Source organism: Tauraco erythrolophus, chromosome 22 (assembly GCF_009769465.1).
Source record: "Tauraco erythrolophus isolate bTauEry1 chromosome 22, bTauEry1.pri, whole genome shotgun sequence".
In the NCBI taxonomy this organism is placed as follows: domain Eukaryota; kingdom Metazoa; phylum Chordata; class Aves; order Musophagiformes; family Musophagidae; genus Tauraco; species Tauraco erythrolophus.
In genome coordinates this window covers 732,091-758,435 of record NC_141486.1, presented here as the reverse complement: position 1 = coordinate 758,435, position 26,345 = coordinate 732,091, and the positions used below count along the sequence as shown (strand labels likewise).

The 26,345-nt window shown below is 47.8% G+C and overlaps 1 protein-coding gene across 1 annotated transcript in view; it reads left to right on the top strand.

Annotated features, from left to right (window-relative positions):
* The window catches only part of EXD3 (exonuclease 3'-5' domain containing 3), a 331,172-nt gene that overhangs the window by 86,938 nt on the left and 217,889 nt on the right, over nucleotides 1-26,345 (top strand). The window contains exon 3 of the mRNA XM_086625151.1: nucleotides 12,486-12,600. Coding sequence (XP_086481277.1) covers nucleotides 12,564-12,600 — 37 coding nt within the window. The 5' untranslated portion in view covers nucleotides 12,486-12,563. The remainder of the gene's footprint in view (nucleotides 1-12,485; nucleotides 12,601-26,345) is intronic.

The following is a 26,345-nucleotide window of genomic DNA, read 5'->3' as shown; positions in this document are numbered from 1 at the left end:
TAAAGCAGGGGTCAATGCTGCCTGGCTTCCCGGTGTGGATGACCATTACGGCACAGAAGTGGAGGAAGGGATGACATTTAGGACCTTTCTTACCAACTTTTAAGACAGTTTTAAATACTACCAAGGAAGCGTGTGGCGGTGGAAAGAGATGCGATGCAAACAACGGAGAGGGAAGCAGATGCAGCAGAGCACCCTTCTGCTGTGGCTGTCAGCCAAGGCACCCAACGCTTCTGTGATCAGGTGTCCTTTGGCCGATGCACAGTGCTGGTCCCATGCAGCATGCAGCCTATTTGGGGTGTAGGAAGGAACTTGTGGAGCCGATCTCTCTGCAGCTGAGACATCCATCTGTTCTGCTGAGCATGTGGTATACTGATCTTTTTACTGACCTCCATAAGCAGATATCCCACAGCATCGCCTCCACGATGCCTGCCAGCAGCATGGCAGTGGCGCTGGCTGAATTAGTGACACCAAAGGACAAGTCACAGTTCCCTTTTAGTTTGCTTTTCAGACCCTGCAGTTTCTGGTAGGCATCTGCAAACTCACAGAGCGGAGAGCTTTGCAGGAGAGCAGTACAGGGTGAGATCTCTCTCCAGTGGTTACTTTGATCAAGTGTGGACTTGTGCGTGCATAATGCTCAACAGGAGAGGTACTTCATGGCATTGTGGCAAGGCAGTGCAGATGCACACTATCTTGATGTAGCTAACTTGCTGCCCTGTGAACAAGTGAATTAGATTATAACATCCTGGAGCAGACATGGCATTTCATGTTGAAAGAATCCCAATCTTTTCCAGCGGTTGCCCACAGCTTTGCTGTTTCACTTTGAATTTGTTGCCAGTTGTTCAAATGCCAAATCATTTGGCAGACGTAAATCAGATACTCCTGCCCATGCCTAAAGGAGAATAATGTGTTGGTTCTAACATTTGTATTATTTTATGGGTCGATTCATCAGTACTTAAAGGTCTTTCAGAAGGTGGTTAAAGCTATGCATAAACTGTAGTACTTTCTGAAAAATTAAACCATGATTATTGCAACTATAACTGCAACTAATAAATCATACTGAGAAAAACACATGCCTTTCAGGTTAATAGTATTGTTTATGGGTGCGTAAGAGTCCACAAGCTGGCTAACACAGCATTTTTCTCAGCTTCTTCTGAAGATAATGGTAGAGACTTCTGTAACTATTGAGATCTGAGCTGATGGTTTCACAGTGACTGTGCATGGTGCTGCTTGAAATGTTTCTGAAAATTAATCTGAGCCTTTGAACTTGGGTACTCTCTTCCCTTGAGACAGTTCTGACCAGTTTGTTGGGTAGTGGTGCAGGAGGAGGCTGGAAGGTAGAGCTCTTGCACGTTTATGATAAGAACCAAAGGACAATGAGAAGGTTATTGAAGACCCATCTTCCAGTCATGTGGAAAAACCTGGCTCACTACCCAGGAGTTTCAGGAGTGGCTTCTTGGTGCTGGCCTTCTGGGAGTGCTGGGAGGAGAACAGAATACTGATGTCAAAACTCTCCTTGTTTTGAACAATATCCTCTCCCACAAACTTGATTACAAACCTGTGTCCCATGTTAAAGTCATTTGTGCCACCAAAGATCTTTTTAGTGCCACTGGTGGCTCAATTATTGCATTCAAAGCTTGCTTTCTGAGGAAGACCTTCTCTAAGCTTGTTCAGGAGATAAAGGTGAGGAAGAACTCACCCCGAAGGAGTTTTGAAAGCAATTTATTATCAGGCATGGTGTAGATAACACTGATATGGCTTGGGAAGAGATCAAAATTCAACGCACAGAATGTGGTGAATAATGTGACTCGACTTTGTTCTGACTTTGTGGGATTTGACATTATCCCTGCGCTCCAGGAGGATGATGTTTCTCGTGCTGTGGGTACAAGCATGAGGAAGCCTACAAAGTGAACGTGGTGGCACTGCTGACTTGGTGCTCTAAAAGCTTGACAAAGACTTAATTTACTTTGCTGAGCAGCCTTAATTGACCTTGATGTCATCTGGTGATGACAGTGAAAGTGAAATTTCTTCAGAAGAAAACAGAGAGAACTCTTATCCTGAAGGATTGATCTGGGGATGTCAGTCCCTTAGGTGCAACAGGTGGGATTGTTCAGGATAGAGGTCTTCTCAGAGAGTGGGCAAGCAAGGCCACCAGTGCATTTTAAGATTTGATCTACTGTCAAAGCCCCAAGCCAGTAATGTCATCCCTTTATTTATATTTCAAGTGGTGATCAGGATCTTCAGCCGCAGCAAAGCCAGTGTCTTCTCCAGCTTTTCGTTGTTACCAGATGTTGCAGTTGATCTCTGGTCGCTGCGACTCCTGCCTCTCCATCCTCCATGTCATCCAGCGTTCCTCCCACCTTGCTGCCTTCTGTCTCAGCATGTAACAAAGAGGATATTCCCTGAAGGAGATGGGAAGACCCATAGGTGATGGTGTGGGTAAAAGACAAACAGAAATAAGAGGCAAAACTTCCTAAACCAGCTGGCTCCTTGTTGTTGACAAAGCGTATCAGATCCCAGGTGAGAAAAAACTGACAAGAAAATCTAGGTCAAGCCTGATAAGATAACCTGGAAATTAAAATGCCAATAGCTTGTGGGACTCCTGAATTCTGAAAATGTTTACAAGGTGTAATAGCAGTGCCTTCGGGAGACGGAAAAGGAGCTGGCCCATGAACTTGAGTGTTGTCAAAGCTGTGCAGGCGGCAGAGCCGCTGGCTCGGCTCCGGCTGGTAGGAACTCCGGCCGAGGATGGGTGAAGAGCTGCAGACAGTTGGGATCTGAGGGATTTGCTAACAACAGGGATAACAGAGGAAATGTTGATTTGAGAGGAAATCCTAGGATTATTCTGCTTTGATTCTAGTAGCATTTAGATGTGGTCTGGAGTGAAAGTAATCAAGGAGAAATCAACACGGCGGAGTTTCAGCTCCTTTGTGTGAATAGAAAGGGAGATTAGCAAGGGAAGCAGATCCGGATGAAGAAAATTTACTGGATTGCTGAAATTACTCATCCATCCTGTAAAAGCTTTTTGTTTAGTGTTGCGTCTATAGCTAAAGCTGTTCAAGCAAAGCCCTCGAGAGAAGGAAAACTTCAACGTTTTTTATTAAAAAAAAAAAAAAAGTGGTTTTGTCAAAGACAAACTTTCCTTCCCCCCTCCTTCCCTCCCTCTGTAAATGCCATGATTCTTCAGATCGTGTCTGTTTTGTCTGGGAGTTTGCTTGAGCATCTGTCAGTCAGGAAGTGATTGTTTTTACTGCACTTTTGCCAACAGAATCGCACTTGCAGAACTGCGTAGTGAAGATGTGGCTGAAGAGTCTCTCTCGGTGGTCCCTTAGGAGCAACCCCCGAAGTGAAGCGTTCGGCAGGAGTCAGAGTTCCGATCGTGTCCCCGCGTGCATCGAGCATCTGAGTGTGTTAGTGCTCTGACTCACTGCCGGCCAAACAGCTGCAATAATTTAGGAGACCACTGTCCCCCACCGTTTATTGGTGCTGCAGAAGGAATGTGTCCTTGTATCTCCGTTTCTCGAGCTCACAGCCCAGCACTTCTGCGCAAATGCTTTCACCCACTGTTCACATTCACACGCCAAAATTGAGGGCCGAGGCATCGGGCTCGTGCGGGCGTCGCGCCAGCTGTGCTGCCCGGGCAGCATCTCCTGGCAGAGCAAGGTGGGACCAACAGCTGGCGAGAGCAGCGCCTTCCGCTGCCGCAGCTGTCCCGCGAAGCCTTTTGGAGGTGTCGGACTCGGGAGGATGGTTAATGCATTTTAAAAAAAGAAACGGATAGATCGATGCAGAATGATAAAGTGTCCTCAGCGATCCAGGAGAAAACGTTCCAGCATTCTCTGTCACAGAGCACCAGACAGATGTTGCTAATGCTGGGTTCATTGCTTAACAGTGGTGCCTAAACTTGGAATCAAACCGCTGGGAAGCAGACAAAGTGCCTGAAGAAGTCAAAATGAAACAGCCCTGGCTCTGTTTTGGGAAGCAGTGAAGTCACACGTTGAGTCCCAGCGGCGTTGTGCTCACAGTGTTAACACAAGGCTGTTCTAGGATTGGAAAAAAGACAGCAAAGTAAGCTGTATTTTTAATTTGAGAGAGAGCTCCAGAGATACTGAACTGTCAGCATTTAAAGTAACTACACTGTGTCTCTTAGGAAGAAGGATTTACATGTTACTGTTGCAATCATCTTGATTATTTAGTCCTCTGACTTTTTAAAGTTTTTCCTTTTTTTTTATATATTATAGTGGTTTTCAGCAGTGGCCAAGAAATTAGGATTAAATTTGTAAAGTGTGTTCTGCCCTGATCTGGTTTTCTGTTTGCTGAGAACTTTTTTTTTACCCTGTGGTTCTGGTTGGCATTCTGCATTGTGGATTTCCAGAGCTTCCTGGGGGTTTTTTAAGGTGCTGGTTTGGAAGGGAAACACTCCTGTGAGATTCTTTCTACTGAAGTGGAGATCGCTCGGTAGGTTAAGTACAATCTGCATGTGTTTGAAATAGCATTTGGAAAATACGGGTGTCTGTTCAGCCTGCGAGCTGTCTTTTGGTTTAGCCAGCGCATGCTAACTGTCAGGCAGGGCTTGTTCTTCTGGCCTTGCCTTCCCATGAATAAAGAAAAAACAAGAAGCAGAAAAATGCAGACAATAACAAGGCTGAGAATCAATCTCTGAAGTTAACACATCTCAGAAGGTTAGGTTTCTGTTTCGCCGTTGCCTTTGCACAGAATATTCTCTGATCTTGGTGTTCGCTGTTGCACAGGAATGTTCCAGCGCGGCACAGCGGGCTCAGGATGTGTCGCGTTAGCGATGCGGCTCAGCAAACCCCTTCGCTTCTGGTGGCTGCTGAGCGCAGAGCCTGGGTGTCGCTGGTGGCGTTCCAACGTCCCGGCGTAGCTCCGTGTGGGACGCCGTGCCTTGGGCACCACGTGGGGTTGGTGCTGGCGTACGTGGCAGAGGTGCGTGAGATGTTGTCCCTCCTTCCTCGGTGCCAGGTTGCACTGGTGGAGGGAGGTGGCACAGAGCCCCCCTGCCAGGCACAGCTCCAGTTCCCACACGCTGCTGCTGCTCCTCGGCCCCTGGTCCTCCTGCCCAGCTCAGGGACGTGGAGGGGTCATAGCGCTGCAGGTGCTGGGTGACAAGTGTGGGGTGGGGACTGTTGAGGGAATCGTGCATCGAAAGCATGGGCCTGGAAGGGTCTGGACAGTTCCCTTCCAGGGACGATACCCTGGCTGGATTATTGCCCTTTTCATTCTCCAAATTAGTGTTGGAGTTTGGGTCACTGCCCTGGTACCCACCTTTTTGGAAAGATGGCAGAAGATAAGTGCTGCATGCAAGGTGCTGGGGATCGTTGGTAGGTAGAAAGGATGATAAATACGAGGGGTTTAGGTAACACCAGAGATAGGAGAGTTGGGCACCTTCCTTCACATGATGTGCTCAGTTACTGGAGCAAACCATGTGGAAGGAGGGACATCTGTGATAAGTATAGTTTTACAGAAATATCTGACCAAAAAATAAGAAAGAAGAAATTTTAAGTTATGAAATATTCAAATAGAAAAGGAGATGCGGATTGTATCAGCAGAGCATGGCCCTTCCAGCTGAAACTTCTGTGCACGCCCTGGGTGCTGGATGGGCTTGCAGGGTGGGCCAGGTCCGTGGTGGTGTGTCAGCAGAGGGTGCCAGAGACCAGCAAACCACCTCCAGCTCTCTGCCTCCAAAGGGAAAAGCGGATTTGGACCACATCACCTTGTGTTCTGGAGCCAGCATCCTTCCATGGGGCTGGCGCACGGCGAGAGAACCACCTCGGACACCAAGAAACTCTGACAGCCTTGCCCGGAGTTTCAGCAGTGACTATAGTTGTGCTGGTTGCTTCCAGGAGGAGTTTTCTGAGAGACCGAAGGCACTGATGAGTAAGAAGAGCAAGATGAGCAGGGAGAGCTTGGTGTGCAACGTGGTACGTGTTCACGCTGCTGGAGGACTTCACAAGCTGGGGGAAATAAGACAAGGCAGCAACCAGCGATCGCACTCTTGGACGTGTAGGCAGAAGTTTCTCTCTGTGTGTGCTCTTGGCTTGCAGGAGCTTCTTGGAGGGAGCAGAGGTTTGCAGGGGATGAGAGATGTCACTCTGGGAGCCTTTCGGAAGGTGCTCGGAGCCAGCAGCGTGGTGACAGAGGAGGCCACTGGCAGACTTTTTCTCTTGGTGCAGTGAGCCGCCTCTCAGATGCTCTGCTGCAGTTGGCTTCCAGGGAGGCAGAGAGCAAACTGGCTCCCCGGTAACTCTGGAGGTTGCAAGGATACTCAGGAATCGTGTAAAGTATTTATTTCATCCTACCTATCTGTGACTAGAAGAAAAAAGGGCAAACGTTGTTCTTCCCAAATGCCCTGCGTGGACCCGTGTGCCTGGACTTCCTTCCTCGGACTCACCCATCCCGTGGGGTCACGGTGTCCCTCCAGCGGCAGAGCTTTGGGGCAGAAGTTACTGAAGCATCACATTTAAAGGTCTTCGTGGGCTTTCAGAAACTGAAGTCCAAGCTGTGAATTTTTTTTCTTCTTTCTTTTTTTCCTCCTTTGGAAAGACGGACTCGTCTCACTGCAAGAAGTTCTGTTAGATGGTCCCTGCCCACCCTCTGGAATAACACCTCGTGCCGCGGCAAACTGAATGAAGCAGCGTGTGGCTGCGTTCACTTCAGTCGGATGCTGCTGGTGAACTGTTTGTCCCGGCTGGAAGGGAAGCAGCGACCCGGCCGTTTGAAGCTGCTGCTTTTATACTGGAGGGTCAGCTCCACTGTCAGGAGGCAAACACACAGAAATGAGCTGCTGGCCGGCCGTTTGCACAGTCAGCTACAGGGTACGAAAGGCTGGGGGTGAACTTCTTGGTTCCAAGGTTGGAACCTGCGTACGATTGTTTTATTCTTGGGATCCTGTCGATGCCGACGATGTGCCGGACACTCGGCGTGCGTGCGGGAAGACACGTTCTCTGGGGTGCAGGGCTTTCCCCGTGGGTTTGGGTTTTATTGATGCCTTTGGTGCCACAACAATTCGCTTATCGATGTTAGAAACTTGGACAGGAGCTTCCATTAGAAATACATTCTTGTCAAGCTGGCGGGTTTCACCATGCTGAGGGGGACAGCCTTGATAATCTAATGGACTTTGATGGACATCTGTTGGTATTTTGTCAGCTGCTTTCTAGCTTTAATGTCAGAACGAATGAGGTGCAGGGTGTGCACTGGGACTGTGTAGCTCTGCTGGTTTCTGCTGCGTTTGTTCGATTTTGAGCCTTCAGCGGTTCCGATGAATCTTACTGTGACAATAACGGTACGAAATGATGAAATGACTCACATAAATGATCAAAAATCAGTAATCATTTCATAAAAATTCTGTTAAACCAAAGTGGAGAAAGAGGAATCTCCTTCTTAGGATGAACCCAAAGAAAACTAATGGATACAGAAGGTGTCCTTTAGCTGCGGGGTCTCGTCCTGGCCTCTTCCCAACACCACGCTCGAGCGCTGGCTTCTGCTCCGCCAGTGCTCCTGCCGGTGCTGTGCCGCCCTGTCCAGACCGGAGCTCGTCGGGGGTCCGGGGAGCCCGGCCTGCTTCGGGGGATGCTGAGGGGCTGGGGCTGCCCGGGGCTCTGCACGGGCACCGTGTTGCTGCCAGGCGCTGGCTGACGCCTTCTGCTGCCTTGTATTTTTTTAATTTTCTTTTTTTTTTTTTTTTTCTGGTGTCAGTGCTTTTTTCTTTTTCCTATATCTTATCACAGAGAAGTGAAGTTTCTATTTCTGGGTGGTTAGAAGATTTATGCGATAAGGGAAAGACTGTAAAAATAGGTGGAACTGCTATTTGCATTTCAGCAAGCTGCTATTTGCATTTATTTGTATTTTCAGTACAAAGAGGCCACGGGCCTCTGTGGCGCTTTTCCCCACTTTGAAATAACACAGGCTACTGGGATTGCTTGTAAATAGGCTCGGCGTGTAGGTCGTATGTGACACACCGAAGTCTGAGACGCCGTAATTCCAGAGTGGAGCGGAGATTTTGGGTGGGGTAGCTTAGCTGGGGCGTTAGGAAGATGGAGTTTTTGGGAGATGGGAGCCTAAAAGCCAAATCTGACCCCAGGGCTGCTGGATTGGGCGTAAGTGCAGGACCCAAAGCCTGTGAAAAGACACCCATGGTCTTCAGATAATGCTTTTATTAGGACTTCTAGGACTACAGCTCTTTCACCCACACTCCTAACTCTTTTTTTCTGCAGAGGGATCTTTTGCTGTATGTGCCTATGTGTTCTGTCACAATAAAGCAATAAAAAGCAGGTTGCAAACATGTGAGTTAGGCTTAAAGATCACACTGTAGAGAAGACTACAAATAAACATTGCTTCCTAGTATGTGTCTTCTTGTTTCTAAAGCTTTAAGTTACTCTCACTTCACGTTTTCAAATCTTTTTCCATAACCAAGCAGAATAGAAATCTGCTTTTTTGTTTTGGTGACATGTTCTGAGGAGAGATAAGATTCTTTACGGATAAGAAGGACATGGACCAGTTGGAGAGGGTCCAGAGGAGGGCCACGAAGATGATAAGAGGGCTGGAGCACCTTTCCTATGAGGACAGGCTGAAAGAGTTGGGGCTGTTCAGCCTGGAGAAGAGAAGGCTCCGGGGTGACCTTATAGCGGTCTTCCAGTACCTCAAGGGGGCCTACAAGAAAGATGGGGAGAGGCTGTTCAGGAGGGCCAGTTGTGATAGGACAAGGGGTAATGGTTTTAAAATAGAGGGAGGTAGATTCAGGTTGGATATTAGGAAGAAATTTTTTACCATGAGAGTTGTAGAACACTGGAACAGGTTGCCCAGAGAGGTGGTGGATGCTCCATCCCTGGAGACGTTCAAGGCCAGGCTGGACGAGGCCCTGAGCAACCTGATCTAGTTGGAGATGTCCCTGTTCCTTGCAGGGGGGTTGGACTAGATGGCCTTTGAAGGTCCCTTCCAGCCCTAACCATTCTATGATTCAGGATGACTCCATGCAGTCATGAGCTCATCTTGCTTAAATATGAAGCAGAACGCTCCTGCATGGCCCTAGTCCCCAGATCAAGAGCTCAACAGTGCCCACACCTGCTCTGCAGAAAAATCAGAAGTCTTTGGAAAAGCAGTCTGGCAGCTCTTTGCAGAAGCCTTTTTCTTTACCGTGGTGGGTTTCCATGTAGGGACTGCTTTGAACCAAGCAGAAGACATCCGTAACAGCAATTACCTTCTAATGTGCCCTTATTCACCACTGTAAACTGATCACAACATCCTGCAAGGCTGAAGATGTGGAGATGTGTTCTTCCTCTGGACATACTTGACTTGGACTTAAGTGGGGCTGACCTAATAGGAGAAAAACACACACTTGATCCTGACTACAGAAATAGAAGCGAGGAATGAGAGAAGAGCCTTTTTAGTAAAGAACGATTGAATTACGTTGAATATTAATTCCTAAATTATTCCTGTATGATGTAAAAAAACAAGTGTTGAAGGTTTTTAGATACTGTCAAGGTTGAAAGAAGCCTTGAGGAGAAATTATGACTTTTTTTTTACTATTCAAAAGAGTGGAAATAGTGCCTCAAAGTGTCTTCTGGCAAGAAACTTTCACTTTAGTAGATTATTGCACGTGCCTGATGCCAGTGATGTCAAAAACTACAAAGCGGTGCAGAACAAAACAGAGGCAGGTATTCTGCAGCAAGCAGTGACTCCTGGTGGGGTGAAGAACAGGGAACAGACTGCGACAGCGTGATAGTTTCTCTGGAAATCTCAGGCATTAGCCTTGGGCAATAAGATTTGGCTGTCTTCAACTGTGTATGTCCCAAATGTAAGGAGTCTTGTAATGTACAGACTTCAGGCATACTAAAGAATTGCAGAATAGTTGAGGTTGGAGGAGACCTCTGGAGATTGTTCCTCTCCAAGCCCATGTGCAGAGCAGGGTGGACCATGTCCATGACCATGTCCAGTCAGGATGGAGTGTCTGCAACCTCTCTGGACAGCCTGTTCCAGTGTTCGATCACTCTTACTGTAAAAATAATAATAATTAAAATGTTTGAAGTTTTTTTTCCTGATGTGTAAACGTGATTTCCTGTATTTCAGTTCGTGCCCATTGCCTCTCGGCCTGTCTCTGGGCACTGCTGAGAAGAGCCTGGCTCCGTCTGACTCATGTATCCGTGTTAAGATAAATACAAAAACTGTAGGCAGTTACAGTGACACGGAAAGAACAAGTAGATGAGAGATTCAAAAGACCGAACTTCAAAGCAGTGGCACTTGGTTTTGTTTGATATCGGTGCTTTGCCTGGCACTCTCTGATGTGTGATGGGATAGCAAAGCCAATCTGTTCAGCTCTGGGCTAAAGTAATGATAGAGGGTGGGATTCAGCTGGTTGGACATAGATGCTTTCACCTGAGGTGGCCACCGAGACTCTCTAGACAGCCACCAGAGAGAAACAGGTTACTCCATAGATGTCTTCAGGTCGTCCCTGTTTGGGTGAGCTCCCTAGAGATGCCTCTGTGTCTCCACTGATCAGAAGGGGAGCCCAGATGGTCAGGTGAGATGCAGATGTCTGTGTGTGATAGATGGATCCCCCACAAAGAGCCCTCAGAGGGGCTTTGTGTCCCCAGAGCAGCACCAATAGACCCTGCATTTGCTTTGAGAGGTGCTTCTGGCATGACTGAGTATGGGTGGGGATCAGCCTTGGAGTTTAATGTCCAAACAGAGGAGATGGTTGTGGGGAGCAGAAGCTTACAGGTGTTCATGCGGGTGCATGGTGGGATGGCTGCCCTCAGACCAGGTCCCTCTAGGGAGAAGACTGCCTTCCAGTGGGGGGGTGGTGTGTCCAGAAGAGCTTGTGGGACCCTGCCTGTGTCCATGGGACAGACCTGGCCCGTAGCTGTCCCATGGCAGCCCTGCGTGCCGGAGGCTGGGCACGGCTCTCGGCTCTGCCAGCGGGGCAGCTCGCTGGAGGCAGCCAGCCCCATCTGACGTGCTGTTCAAAAGCTGCTCTAGATCTACCAACATGAGCCCAGGACGTTGTGACTGAGGGTTTGGTTCCCTGCCCTTCAAGAGTCAGTCCTGCTGGAGCTTCTATACAATGGCATTCGAAGGGGAGTGTGAAGGAATCTTGTCAGCGTTCTGGGCATCTGCCCAAGCGCGTGTTTGTGTCGGTTACTGTGGTGGGGTCTCGCAGGACGCAACCTGGAAAGCCGTTGTCTGCAAGTGGGGAAATTCTTCTCCTTTGCCCAACTGCTGAGCAGAGCCAAATTCTTCAGAGCTCTGGACTGTGAACTTGCCACTTCATGGCTTTGTGTCCTCGGACGGATCACAGATGAATTACAACCCTTTTTGTTTTCTAGGGGACTAATGGGGTAAACTGCATTTAGGTTAAAAAATACTCGTTCCGCTTTCGGTATCTTCCCCCCTGCTCTGCTTTTGTTGTTGTGTTTTTTTTTTTTTCTTTTTTTTTTTTTTGCTAAATGTCTTAAAAGACCTTAAAGTGAACATATTGAGGTTAATTCTGACCCACTAGATCACATACTACAGCTGCTTGCACTTAGCATCTTGGCGCGAGATGCTACCAGCGGTGACCTTCACGGTGCCTGGTGAGACTATAAACCTTTTGAATCCTCTCTGAGCGACGTACACCTACAGCTAAACGTGGGATAGATTTGTGGGAAGTTACACATCGTCTGTTGAAGAGCAGGAGGCTGTTGCTGTGAGGACATCCGGATGCGCTGCCTGTTCTGTGTGATGTCCTGCTCCATGGAGCCTTGCTTGCGCCGCTGCTGGCAACAAAAACCATGTACTGATGTGTGCCTTTAGCCTGTTGTACAGTGACTGAAAACACTTGTTATTGCTAATCTGTTTGTGTTTTTCTAAGCATTTGTGTTCCACCAGCACACTCAGAGTGAGTACTCTCGAGGGGGAATTTCCTTCCTGATAAACAATTCTGCAACGTGATTCAGCAGGAAGGATGTGGTGGTGAAGGCACTGGGCTGGGATTTGGGAGACATGGGTTCTGTTCCCAACTCTACCACAGTCAAGATGTGATGAGTGGAAGGGCAAGCAAACAAAGAGGAGGCAAAAATATGCTTTCACGTGGACTGTTTGTCCAGTTTGGAGGTTAGATAAGTCTGGTTTTTTGCTTGGTTAATCAAGTAAACAATGTTAGAGACTCCTGTTTGTGCAATTGAAATATGAAAGCTAATCTTGACCTATTCCAGGAATCCAGATGTTGTTTTAAGTACATGTTGTTTTAACTTGCATGAGATTTCAAATGCCACTTTTCAATGTTTCTCAGTTGACTTAATCCACCGATTCACCATTTAATTCTCTGATCTTCAGGCCACGTACTATGACTTCTACACTAAGTCGTACATGAACTGAGTTTCTCCACGACCTTGCTTAGATCCAAAGGCAACAGACTATGCACAGGATATTTGCTTTGTCACACAGGCTGAAGTTCCTACAGTTTGATAGTAACACTACATTTTTTTTTTCAGAAGCAAGATCTTGGGCTACCAACTCTGAGCTGTAGACCAGTAAGCTCAGCATCCTGATTTGGTGCCACCTTTGGGAGAATGAATCAGGACAGTGGCTCAGGTGATCAGCCCACTGGTGAGTTTTCTGCTTGTCCAAGTGTTTGCCCATCTTCTCCTGTTCATTCAGCATGATTTGCTTGTCATTTATTTTCCTTAGTGCTGTTGGAGGAGAATACTGAGTCACAAATAGTGCAAAACCTCTGAACTCAATGCTAAATTGTGTGCCATGAAGGTTATTGGATCTTCGAGGTTTCCTGGTCCACACTGAGATATGAGCGTTCTTAGAACTGCGTTCCAGGTTGAAAATTTTTGTAGCAATTGTTTTCAAAACTTCTCACCAATTCAGAAGAACACGTGATTGTTATTACTGTGTGTTACACAACTCATTCAGATTTTATCCGTACTTCAGCTTTCTCATTAATTGCTTTTGTAATTGCTTCACCCTATAAAGTAAGACCTGTGCCAGATGTGCACGCATGCCATTTTCATGTACGTCCCAGGAAGTTTCAGAGTCAGAGTCCTTGCTGCAGAGATTGAACGGACAGGAATTTGTTACTTATTCTGACTCAATCCTGCCATAAATTTCCTCTCCTCCTCCATCCCCGTCTTCGGTTGTTGGAGTTCAGTATCACCCAGTGCTTCTGGCACTTTCTGCAGAGGAGAAGAGCCCGGGAGGTGCGTAAGCCCGAAGCAGAGCCTGACAGCCTCCCAGGCTCTTGCTCAGCTCTGTGCTTTTTTGGATGTGTAAAGGGGCATTCTTGGTTCTGACGTGAGGGCTATTTTTTGACAGTTTCCATTGTTCCTCACTCTTTGTTGATGTGTGAGGTCTTTTTGTCCGATTCCTTTTTCAGAAATAGAGGCTGTTACGGGAGCTGTCGGCTTGCAGGTTTGGGGTTGGTTTTTTTGTTGTCAAAAGTCCTGAGAATTTCTTCCTTCCGTTATCAGATTCGCTTGGGCAAACTCGTCCGGACGGTGTCTGCCTGTCTGGGATATCCCTTGCTGGGGTAGCAAGGAAAGCGGTCGCCATAGCCACCACCCTTGTGCCATGCTCTTGCCGTCGATGTCCATGTGGCTGTAGGCAGAGCACGTTGATGAGTTTGGGGTTCTGAACACCTGCCTTCACTAAAGATCTTGCCGTTGTCGATGGATTTGAATCTGGGAGTTCAAGAATGGAAAATTTTTGGAAAATTTTTGGAAAATTCCTGTGGTAGCTTGGAATATCTCTTCTGCAGTGCTCTGCATGTATTTTTATTACTGTGAACAGGTGATGATTGCACGTCAGGATGTCATACAGATTCATGAATCATCCACAAAAGGACCTAGAGGTTGAGTCTTTGGAAAAAGGCATTCAGGGAAGGTCTCTGTGACACAAACCATCCTGGGTGCTTGTGAGAAATGTGTGGATCGCACGGTCAGAATGTTCATAGACTGGTCATCGCAGCGTTACTTTTGGTAGGGGTAACAAACGTTGTGCTTTGAGTTTAGATTCACTCTCTAAAACAGGCACTGGAACGAAGCTGCCCGGAGGGACACATTTCCAGTGTACTGCTAGAGTGGATTTCACACCTTCTGTTGAAGTGCTTCGTACTGCTTCACACTGGAGTCGAGACACTTGGTTGGACAGGTGTGATCCACTGGTGATTTATATCCTGGCTGAAGATTGGGATCCAAATTCGGACCTTCGTTTGTTCAGCTTCCAGCACCAGCCTTCTGTAGCCACCTATGAAGTTTTACACTGTGGGTTCATTTCGTTATCTCAGCCTCGCTACCACTGTAGCTATACTTAGAGAGGAAGGATATTATAATCTTGTGAAAGATGAAAATATTTTTACTGTAATCCAGCTGGAAGGGTAGCACTTTTCTCAGGGTAGGAGACAGCCAAGGTTTTTCCCATTCTGTCCTCCCCTTGTGTACAGGAAGGAAGTGCTGGCAAAGGCCCCTTCAGCTTCCTGTCGACTTCGGAGCACATTTCCAGACACAACCTTCTCCACCATCCATCACCCAGCCCAGCCAAACAATCGCCGCAGCCCGAGGGGAAAAACACGCGTCTCACATAAACACTTGGAGGCAGCGTGAGCACAAAGCGCTGGGATTCGAGCACAAAGCGCTGGGATTCGAGCACAAAGCGCTGGGATTCGAGCACAAGCCAGTGCGATCTGTCGGCCGTGTCTGACAGCAGGTTATTGAGGATTTTCTTCCCTTCCCTTTATCATCGAGTATCTCAATGAATGGCTTTAGGCTGAAAGAGGGGAGATTTAGATTGGATATAAGGAAGAAATTCTTCCCTCTGAGGGTGGTGAGGCACTGGCACAGGTTGCCCAGAGAAGTTGTGGCTGCCCCATCCCTGGAAGTGTTCAAGGCCAGGTTGGATGAGGCTTTGGGCAACCTGGTGTAGTGGAAGGTGTCCCTGGCCATGGCAGGGGGGTTGAGACTAGATGGTCTTTGAGGTCCCTTCCAACCCAAACCATTCTGTGATTGTATGATTCTAAGAATCAAAATTCCCCTTTAGAAGAAGCACCTTAACAAAGGAAAAAAAGGGAGAAAGAAGGAAAAGGGCTGATGTTTAGTAAAGAAGCTACTGCTTGTGGATCCTGAAGCCAAGGCAATGACTGGGGATGGTCTGCGGTCCAGAGCACGCCGGGGTGACGTGTGTGGCCACAGGGAGGGAAGTAACTTGCCTGCCACGATGGAGGCAGAGGTTTCTGTCTGGTCTTCAGGGTAGGGCAGGGATGAGGGAAATGCGATCTGTCATGTCTTAAAGAAGGAGGAAATAAATAAGGTAGAGGTCTCAGCTTTAAAGGCATCACCTTTGCTGAGTATGATTCTGTGCCTCTCCCCAAGAAGAGGCTCAGAACTGAACCGTGGTCTTTTTCTCGTATTACTGGTTTTGTTTAAACGCTGCGTTACAATATTTAGATAATATTTTCAGACTTGTCTGCTCTGTAACCATTTTTAAACCATTCCTTAAAACAGCTCTTTTGTTTTGTTTTGGTTTGGTTTTTTCCATATGGCTTTAGTATTCTTGTCAACTTTGAGCTGGGAATTTCATTTTGGATCTGTTAGGAAAAGCCTGCAAAGATCAACTGTTCAGAGGTGATGAGCAATTACTGAAACATCTCTCCAGATCACTGTATAATCCTGTTGTACAGCTGGATATGCCAGAATACTAAGAGTCTAACTTGACAGAGAAGCCACTTTTCAATATTTGAGTCTTAATTTTCCTTATACATCTAGCCTGAATGCTTGCTGTGTAAGGCTGAGCACCTGGGTTAGTCTTTCTGGGTGTGAGCATCCACACAGATAGAGCCTCGTCTGTACTACCGTGTTCTCACTCTGCGTTTTCCAGAAGGTATTTTGGAAGCCATCCTGTTGTTCTTTGGCCTGAGATACTCCAAAGCTACCTCCTAGCAGGTTGTGTCCAACAGGACAAGAGGACTGGTTTATTCCCAAAGCAATTGTGCCTGCCCTTCTTGTTTCAGATTGCTGCTGCCCACGTCGAATTGTTCCCTGTGTCTGAGCCCACGCCTCGGGGCCAGCTAAGCACATCAGCTTGTAGATTCGTGTGGAGTTAAAACACGTCTAAGACTTCTCCTTTTAGGTCATTGGAGGGTTTGAGGTAAAATTCAAGTCACAGTCCAGCTTAATGGTAAATTTAAAACTTACACTATGGGCAACTTCTGAAATTTCAGGGTAAGAAAACAGTATTTTGCGGGGTTGCGTTTTCCCTGAATTAACTGACACTACAGGACTCCTTCAACCTTCGCTCTGACTTTTCTCTCTCAAAAAGGCTCCTGGCAGTAATTTCTGCAGCCAGACTATCTTTGCAGGGTGCCCAGTGTACTCAGAGTCAAAGTTGTATTTACTTAAGGCTACGCTTTGGTGAAGCTGGGATGAAACTTGAATATGAGTGTAAGTTCTAGAATTAAAGAGTACGTTGTCTCAATGATAAGGCTTTTGGGCTATAGTTGTGGAAGTAATTGGTGAAGACTTTCCAGAGGCAAATTGTGTCCTACTGAAATCATCCAATCAGACAATCATTTAGGCTGGAAAAGACCCTTAAGATCATCAAGTCCAGCCATAAACCTGACACTGCCAAGTCCACCACTAAGCCACGTCCCTAAAGATCTTGACATTCTGACCCCATATGCGTGCTGGCCGATGCGGTGGTTGTATTTGTAACACATCTTTCAGTGCATTTTATCCTTTTTATACTTTTTATCATGTAAAAGACAGTGTGTAACTCTTAACAGGCTTGAGAAGCAAAACCATCCCCAACTCTGTGCTGGCTACCTGCACAAGCACCTCGTCTGCCCAGCCAGATGTGCCTTTCTGAGGTTATTCCATTCCTTCTCTGCTGTTTCATATTTTTATTGTGCTCTGTCTGGGCTTGCAACAGGCGTGGGGTGGGGACTAAGCTCCTTAAATGCCTTTACAGTGCTCGATGTGACAGAAATTTAAGGTCTTTACAGAATGCAGTGTTATGGAGTCCTCCTCTAAAATCTGAAGGCACTACTGAAATGCCAACAATTAATTTTAAATCTACCAGAAATACACATGAATGACACCAACTGAATAAGAAAATAAGGTAAAATTTACTGGGAGTGGGGAGGATAGTAAACAGCAGTAATAGCTGTATGTTTGTGAAAACAACAGAACCAAAAAACTTACCCCTCAGGGCAATAGAACTAGGAAAAGTCGGGTTTCCCCGCTGGTCAGGGCTGGAAGCGGATGCTAGCAATTGAAGTTGTCAATTTTAAAAGAAAAAAAGCAAAACTCAGCAACCTAGTTTCAGGTCCTGCCGTAGACCCCAAGTCCCCAGACAGTTTGTGGCCGCTGGCAGTCTCATTTCCCTGTTTCGTTAAAGTATTAATCTTCCCCTTTGTGAAGCTGCTTGATGGTACATGGGAAAGTGCTCACATTAACAGCATGCAAAACTTCTTAATTTCCTGCTAGAAAATAATTTATTGTGTCTTTCCTTGTTGTGGCCATCCTGTTTGAAGGAAGAAGACATCACTCTAATGGGCAGCGGGTGCAGTTCTGCTCAGTTCCTACATGCACTGATCTCTCATTTATTTTATTAATCTAATTATGCACTGTGACAGCAACGGGTTGGAAAAAAAGAGACAGGACTGTGATTTGTTGGCGGTGTCCCTTTGAAGTCCGAGAGTGCCAACTTGAGCTCAGCCCGGCGCACGCCAGCCGGGCCGTGTGAGGAACGCGGGGCGGCCGTAACGCGGTCGGGTTTGCTGGAACCAGTGCGCAGACGTGCTGCCGCGCTGGGCGAAGCCGCGAGCGCAGAGGGGCTTGTTTCAGGGGGCTGTGGCCAGGGGGGCTGGTGGTTCTCAAAGAGCTGAAAGCAGGCAGGGACTTGCAGGCACCTTCTGACATGTGCTGGTGGCTGTCACGGTTCATGGCTCAAGGGAAGACACGTCCTCAGGACTGCCAAAGGCTCTGAAAAGGCAAAGAAAGAGGCTCGCGACAGTAAATGCTGTTTGCCCAGGGGTATGAAAACGCTGTGTGAGAAGGATTGCGTCCAGGTTGGACATGTGGTCATCTGACATAAACTGATGGGTAGCAAAGAAGTTCTCCATGAGTTGCCTGCTGGTCTCTACACTCCTCTTTGCAAAAGGAGGTGGAGTATAAGAGCTGTTTCCTCTTGTTCTGGTTCTTTCTCCTAAATCTAGTGAAGACAAGGGGCAAGTTAAATCCAACAGTCCCAAGCAACCTTCACGAACTGAGCAAGGTCCAGGTGACAAACATCGGAGGATGAACCATACTGGGAACTCGAACAAACACTAGTTATGAGAAAGAGTGGAGGTGGAACTGCGTCCTACAGCCCAGGACCGCGTTGCTGCCTCTCGGTGCCTGTTGCCATGCAGCACCTCGAGAGAGGATGGGGTTTCCTGCATCCTTCTCTCCCTGCCCCCGCGGCCCGCCTTCACTGGGCTGATGTCCTCTTCTCCAGCGTGGCAAGACGCTGCAGGGTGGTCGGTGTGTGCTCGGGAGGAGCAGAGGGGGTTGCCTGCAGCACGTAGCCACAGATCTTCTCACCCAAGGTGTGTCTGCCCCTAAACAAAAGGGTTTGGGAGCGAAAACACAACCTTTATTTGGGCGCAGGGAGGGAGGGTTCGTTTGTGTTTTAGTGGGAACTGCGAGGCAATAGGAACGTCCTGCTCCGAGCCTGAAGCAGGGTTTGCTGTGTGTGATTGTGCGTTCTTTTAAATTAAACTATTTTGCAAGCACTTCCTTCCTGCATTTCTCAGAAGGAGGGAGGGGGGTGTGCAAAGAATGTTTAACTGCCTTTGACGGAGGAGGAAAACTGAAGAAAACAAGAGATGCAATCCTAACTACTGACCTTTTACTTGAGCTTGGTGATGTTTTTCAGCAGCAGAGCCTCCAGGGAGTAACAGCATCCTCCTTGCTATTGTGCTGCCTGCCCAAAAAGGGGGCTAAAGTTCAGCTTTTATGATGTTCTCACTCTGGGCTTGTGGGAAAAAGGCCACATTCCCTTTCTTAGGTCATGCGAGTGCAAGAGATGACAGAGTCCTACAGCCTAACCCCAGGGCATTAGGCCAGTTCGGAATGAGTCTGGGATAGACAGCTTGGTAAATATGCCGCCAGCTTTTTCTCCTTACGGAGATTCACAGCAGGTGGGAGGGTAATTTACATTGTTAAATTAAAAGGCACTGATTTATTTTCTGTTGGTGTGTTATTGTTTCATAAAAGCACATGGGTTGCCATTACTCATAACGGACTCTTGCACTTTATTGTTAAATACTCCTTTTCCACTTTGGTCGACAGTTACTGGAAATGAATGTTAGCCACTAAGGCGAAAACAAGGGGCAAATAAGCATAAAACAAACCTCCAACCTCCTCGCCAACAAACCGCAGGTTTTTAGGGAACCCTGCACATTTTTGAGGATTGAGATTATTGCAGTGGATGTTCTCCAATTGTGCTCCTTGTCCATCAGACCGTTTATGCCCTGTACCTAGTGGCTTGAGAGCCGCCAGTCCCCTTGCTCACTGCTTCAGAGCAGGCTCCCCATCTCGTAGGTGCCACCTAGTCCTTTGCTCAGCACCATGGCAGCCTGATGGGCACCAGTTCCCTCAGCAGCATCCAGCGTTTCTATCCGTTGAGGTTTCCTTCGGCCTTGTTGTTGAAGTATTGTTCAGGAGATACTCAGCTGGTGTTTCTGAACAGCTTGATCTGGCTATGGAGAGGTGGTTGTGCTTCCCGAAATGTTGAGCAGAGTCTGGGAGCTGAGGAGGAGGTTTTGCTTGGAAAGGCTTGCTATCTTAAGGACAGATGCTGTTTTAAAGTTACAGACACTGTTTTAAAGTTGCTATAAGACATACTGTTTAAAAAATAAGTCTGGATTATGCTGACGTCCCTCTATCCACTTGCATCCTTTCAACTCCTGCTCAGGGTGCTGCAGCATCTTGGCCTGGCCAGATTGTGCTGCAGCAGGCTGGAAGATCGTGTGTTGTGGCTCATGGATGAGTTTCACCTTAAGTTGGAGCCTTGTCTTTTGTGTGGCAGAGCATATGAAGCTCAACATTGTACCCACGTGCCCTGCAGTTCGTTGGGGAATATGTATTGCTGCCTCTTACACAATGAACAATGTGTATCTCGTATGTTATAAGGAACGGTGTGTGTTTGGGCAGAAGGGAGCAAATGGAAGTGCTGACTGAGCTAGTGGCTTACTACAGCTGCGAGGGGAAGATCTTGCTCCCTGCCCTTCTCCCGCACACCCTTGTCCCCAGTCCTGGGCACGTGAGTCATCCTCTTTGCTCCGGTGCTGGTACCTCAGACCCTTCACTGGGTTGGTTCACTGGCTGGGCAAGACCTGATCCGTGTTTTGGCCGAATTAGTTTCCTGCCAGCAGCTCGGGTGGGACAGGCTTGAGTGGGTCTGGTGGAGCAGAGCCTGCGGGAGCTGGGGCAGGGAGGGGGATCTCCGCGTTCCAGCAGGGCGAGCTGCTGGGTGGGTTCGGGTTGGTCGATGTGAGAGCGCCCGCATGCAGTATGCAACAGAGGTGGAACCAGGACGAGTCACTTTGCTTTAGGACAGCTTCTGCTGGCCCACGTAAAATGTCTTGGCGCCAGCAAAGTGGTGAAATACAGCCAGCTATTGATTCAAAATACTTGAAAAATGTGCGTATGCCAAAGCACAGCTTTGGGTGGCTGGTTTGTGGGAGCAGACCTGTTAGGTGTTCCCTGATTAGCAACGCTCTCACCCTCCTGGGTACCACACACCTGTGACACGGTGGAGCATGCAATTGGGATGAGGTGAGGGCCAGCTCATCACACCTTGGCATTTTTTTTTTTTTCTTCTAGCATTGAACCTTGCCTTTGCAGTGTCTTCCAATTACTGACCCTCAGATTTGGTAAATACAAGTATCTAGTTACCTGAGGTATGCAGGCAGATGTTGGGTCATGGAGAAGAGAAATGAGGCACTTGGAGACTGTCAACTCTCTGGCTTTTCTGGTTATCACAGTGAGACGTAGAGTACAAATTAATGCTGGGAAGACAGGCTTGAAGATGAGGGAGGTTTGCCACAGACGAGAGAGAGAGACCCATGATGTGAAGCCAGCGGGCAGCAGCATCCAGATAACCCAGGAGCGTGTCTAATTAAGGCAGGACCACGGTTCTTCTAGCCAGCCTGAAAATTGCTTGGTGTTAATCTGTCTTTCTGGCTTACAAGTGTTGATTTTCATATACGCAAGAAAATGCCTGTGGCAACCTGACACAGAGTAGTGTCTTGGCAAAGGTGCCGGGTACACGCTCTTGCCCAGCTGCCCGCTCTCCACCAGCAGTTACGTAGTGAGCAGCTTCAGTGGCTGCGGAAGAGCCACCATCCCTGTTGGCTTCCAGGGAGGGAGCCCGTTTTACAGAATTGTAGGGTTTGGCTCTACAGATCATTCGTTTAACCTTATTTAATTTTGCCTAATTTGAGGACATATCTCTTTTCATTTTCTTCTGGATGCTCTTTGTACTTAGCTACACAGATGTTGGGAGGGAGAAGAATTTTTCTAAATTGTTTGTTTTTTCTTGGGGAAAAAGAAATTAAGATTTATTATCGGTTTTCCCTCCCCTCTGAGGACTCTACCTCAGAAAAGTCTTCTGTAAAGCAATTTTCAGCTTTTGCTTCAAGAAGTATGTGGCAAGCTAGCAGTAATTCAGCACAACAAAAGTTCACGCAGTTCAGAGCTTTCATGATTACAGAGGAGCTTTTCTTGGGATTTTTAAAATGTCCTAGACACAATTAAAAGAATTTCTCAGCAAGGAGAGTGCAAGCTGGGGACTCTCCAGCAGATGTAATCACTCAAGGAAAACTTTGTTTGGCTTGGCTGGGTCCTGCCTTCGTTCCGTGCTCTTTCATCCCGCCGCCGGTCTTTGTCTCTCTGTCTTTCGCAGTGTCCCTCTGTCCGTCTTTGTCTTCCCCTCCTTCCATCTGCCCCGCGTTCCCTCGCAGGCTGAGCGGGACAGCGCTAACCTGGCTACTTCCAAGACAAACTGGAAGAAGGGAGCCTTTGGCTGTCGTGAGACGTCGCGGTCACTCGCTTCCTAGGATTAAAGGCTGGGAGCTGATCTGTAAGCCAGCCAAGCCGGAGCAGTGATTGGGTTTCCATTTTGTTCCTTTGATACTTAAATATGTGCACCAAATGGGAAAAAAACAAAATTTCCGTAAAAATAAGTCGAAATCCGCTTTCGTATACAGATCTGTTCTACCCTGTGTCTCCCGACACGGGTAACACAGGTAGCAGAACTCACCTGTTGTTTCCTAAAGGACTTTGGAGATCAGGCCTGTTCTTGGAGAACTGAGTTGTAATTAAATTCCTGGCTGTGATGTGGTTTGTTTTGGTAGCCCTGAGAAGATGGGACTGGTGCAACTGGAATCCCGCTGGGCCAGAGGACACTGCACAGCCGTGTCGCGGCTCCGGGCACGGCTCGTGGGGAACGTGGAGAGTCCTCGAGGCCCCCGACACGCCGGAGAGGCTGTGCCTTCAGCTGGGGGACTGTGAGCTGGCTCTCCAGAGCTGCTGACAGCGGGCTGGGATAAGTAAGAAATATTTGTTAAGACAGATGGATCCACACTGATGCAAAAAGTGAGGGAGGTCAGAATCGGGCACCTGTTCTTATGGCACCAATCATTCTTACCCAGCTGGACTGAGTTGAGATAATGAACTAATTACTAATCAACTCAAGGTACAGACCCCGCCTACAAGAGGCAGGCCATTTCCTCCTGGCTGCGGAGGATGCAACAGCGTCCTTGATGCTGCAGCCCAGGCTGGTGAGCCACAACTGGTGACCCTGATGTGATACATCCGTGAGACCCCATGAAGCCCCGACTCCCTCGCCGAGCCGAGAGCCCGAGCCAAAGGAGCCCGAGCCAAAAGAGCCGGAGCCGGGAGCCCGAGCGAGAGTCCTTTGGAGAAGAAGGTAAAGCCGCAAGCCCCGACGTGGTATTTGCGGGAGGGAAGCGTGCTGGAGTTGGATGAATGGGCCGGGTCTCTGCTCACCCATAAAGCCTTTGTGAAAACAAAAATACTAAAACAAAAAGGGGGAATTATGGCACCAATCATTCTTATCCAGCTGGACTGAGTTGAGATAATGAACTAATTAACTAATTACTAATCAACTCAAGGTACCTATCCTGCCTACAAGAGGCAGGCCATTTCCTCCTGGCTGTGGAGGATGCAACAGCGTCCTTGGTGCCGCAGCCCAGGCTGGTGAGCAACAGTTCTCACTCTTTTGGCTGTTCTGCTGGAGATTTTGGGTAGACTGATTTGCTTCCCAGTGCTCGTGTGTGGAAGAAGTGCAGCATCTTCCTGCCTCATCAACTGTAACGTGGAGCCTGAGGTGCAGCTTTTTAAGGAAACCAACACCTGCTCAGTGCAGAAAAGGAAAAATACGAACACGAAGGGCTGTTGTCTTTGCAATAATGCACACTGTTGGCAGGGCTTTATGGTCGTGCTTTGTTCAGGTTATGTCTTGGTTGCATCATTGACTTGAAAGAAAGTGTTGAAGTGGTCACAGTAAGGACTGCGAAAGGATTGCCTTTGGGAGAGCAACACGTCCTTGGCTGTGTGCGCGTCTGATGGGGAGATTCCAAAGATCTTTGTTTCAAATGGCTTCGAAATAAAGAAAGCAGTGGTGGAGGAGGACAACCTCTTGGAAAGGATTTTAGGTAATTGCAGCTCACAAACTCATGCAGAGAGCATTAGGTGGTTTAGGCAGCTTTGTGTCAAACTTGGTGATGTTTTTGCGTTGCCGAGGAAGCCAGTACAGACTTCCTTACGTGTTTGCTTTGGGGCTCCCAGAGGTCCAAAGCCAGCTGCCTCACTTCTGAACCAGCTGCCAACTGCAATGGCTCGTGAAGTCTGTTGCAACCCCTGGGTGGGAGATGCTCTAGATTGCACAAAGAGTTGTTGAAGGTGAGCGTTGCCTGCAGTCACATCTCTCTCACTGCGTGGTCCCTTTGTGGGATGGAGCTGTTGTGACAGTGCACAGGCACTTTGATCTTTTAATCCCTAGCTACTGCATCGTGCTTTCCTTGGAGACCTGTCCCAGTCTACCTCCTTCTGCTCCCATGGCTTGCTTGTTTAAACTGCTACTGAGTCCACATATTTACTATCCTTCACTTCAATATCTGATTGTACTCATTTTCTATTTTAAGACTTTTTACATCCTCTATTACATCATTATTTTTCTAACCATGTGCTCAAATAGGTCTGTGGTGGCCAATGGACTATAAACCAAAGTGTTGTTAGTGTCAGGTCTTTAGTGCCAGCCCTGTGTCCAGCAGGGTACAATGACACCATTGTGCTTTGGAGTGATCGGAGCACTGTGGTGTGTGGTCTGGTTCTTCCACGGGATGTGATGAAATGCAGAAGGCCTTAATGAATGTTGTATTTTAAATTTTATATGCATTTTAAATAGGCGAAGCGATGAACGAGTAAGTGTGAGAAAGATGGTTCAACTTCCCTGTATCACAGTTAGCAGCTAATTCTTGGACACCCTAACCCAAGGTATTTAGCAGTATTAATTTTCCTGTGAGACTGAAGACTGAGGAGACTCTAAGTCCAGCCCTCAGTAGTTCCGAAACAGGAATGACCCCTCAGGAAGTCAGGCTGAAGCATGCTATCCTACTCCTTTGTATTTGGTTTGATTCCATGTAAACCATTCTGCTCTGAGGGGTTGATATACTCCAAATGTCTCCTGAAACACAGAGGGGTGTCCCACTTCCCACCTCTCACTTACTTGTTCCAGCTTCCTTGTTGGACACCCCATTCTTGCTGCTGCCACAGCAAGGGGGCCGCTGGCAATTACCTTTCCAAGCTGTACTTCTTTGAGATTTTTCTGACATACCTGCCTCTAAGCATGCCTTATCCTGTCTCCCTGCGTGTGGGGAGTTCTCTGTTCCTACAAGGAGTGAGGTGTTAAAGCAAATGTGACACTGGGTCACCTGCGACCTGTCCAGCTGGTCCCTGGTCCCATTATCGTTGTTTTGCCCTGTAGCTGGACGTTTCTAGGCGGGTGTATTGCCCACGCACGGGTGACAAGAGCATGGGTGTGGAGACTGGTGCCTTTCCCCTGCTCCAGAACCGCCCCTGGGACAATGTTGTGCTTTTTGGACATGAGCTGTTTTTCAGCTCTACGCTGCAGCACGCTGCTGGGCTGTACCAGCTCGTGTTGATTAGTGGACAGCAGTGATTGCAGCACCATGCCCTGCTGTATGATGTGGGCATGTTGCAAGTCCTGACATGGATGAAGTTGTGATGATGCAGACACTGCATCAGATGCCTGTCAGGCACTGATGGACATTTAAAAGGCTGCAAAAGTCCCTGCGAGGTTTACTCAGGTTGAGTGAAAGCCTGAGGAAGGCCTGCGAGATGGTGCTCAGTGCCACAAACCCCGCGTGACCCAGCCTGGCTTCCCTGTCCAGCAGCAGGACGGTCACAGCACCCTGGTTCTCTCCAGCCCACCCCATCAGCGGTCCCTGAGCTGAACAGGGTTTTGGGAGGCAGCAGGATATTGCACACTAAGCTGTTTTTCTCGATTTTGGTTCAGCAGTGTAACTCAGTATCTCAGACTAAAAAGACTTTCCATTGGTATTCATGGCTCATATAACAGCTCCTCAACTGTTTCCTGCGGGTTCGGAGGGAAAGGATCTTTCCATGCATAATTTAATCACATTCAGCAGTGCAGCAGTTGGATTTTTTATTTTTTTTCGTGCAGAAAATCTATAACATCTTGTTAGTTAAATCTTAAAACTTTTAGAAATGTCAGTGAGCTTGCTTATCTCGTTCATTCAGATAAACACCTCTCAGCATCCTGTTTTTCTTATGTCATACGAACAGGAAGAGAACGATTGTTTGAGATGTGCGTCAGTCATAATTGTGACCAGGCAGCCACGTTACCCTCCCCATTGCCATAGAAACCAACAAATCTCTTCCAACATGTTGGTGCTGAGCTGACAGGTATCCTTTCTTTTCTTAACTTCCCAAGAGCTGTCACTTTGCGAGTCGTGTGCAGGACCCCTCAGAGATGTGGTTCTTGTTTCACCTAAGAGGGTGCACCTATCAGTTTGGCAAGAGAGTAGCCATCGCTGCTTTTATCTTAAGTAGCAGCGATATCGTTTATTCGGCCTTGCATCTAGTGCTAGAAACACGGAAAACATCCCGGGCGAGCTCCTCGCTCAGCGGTAGCGCAGTGCGAAGTGCTGGGCACGGTTTTGCCTGAGCCTCCATCCCAGAGAAGAATGGATCGAGCCAGCGCGGCTTATGGAAACCCCTGTGGCTATTTTGCAATCATTT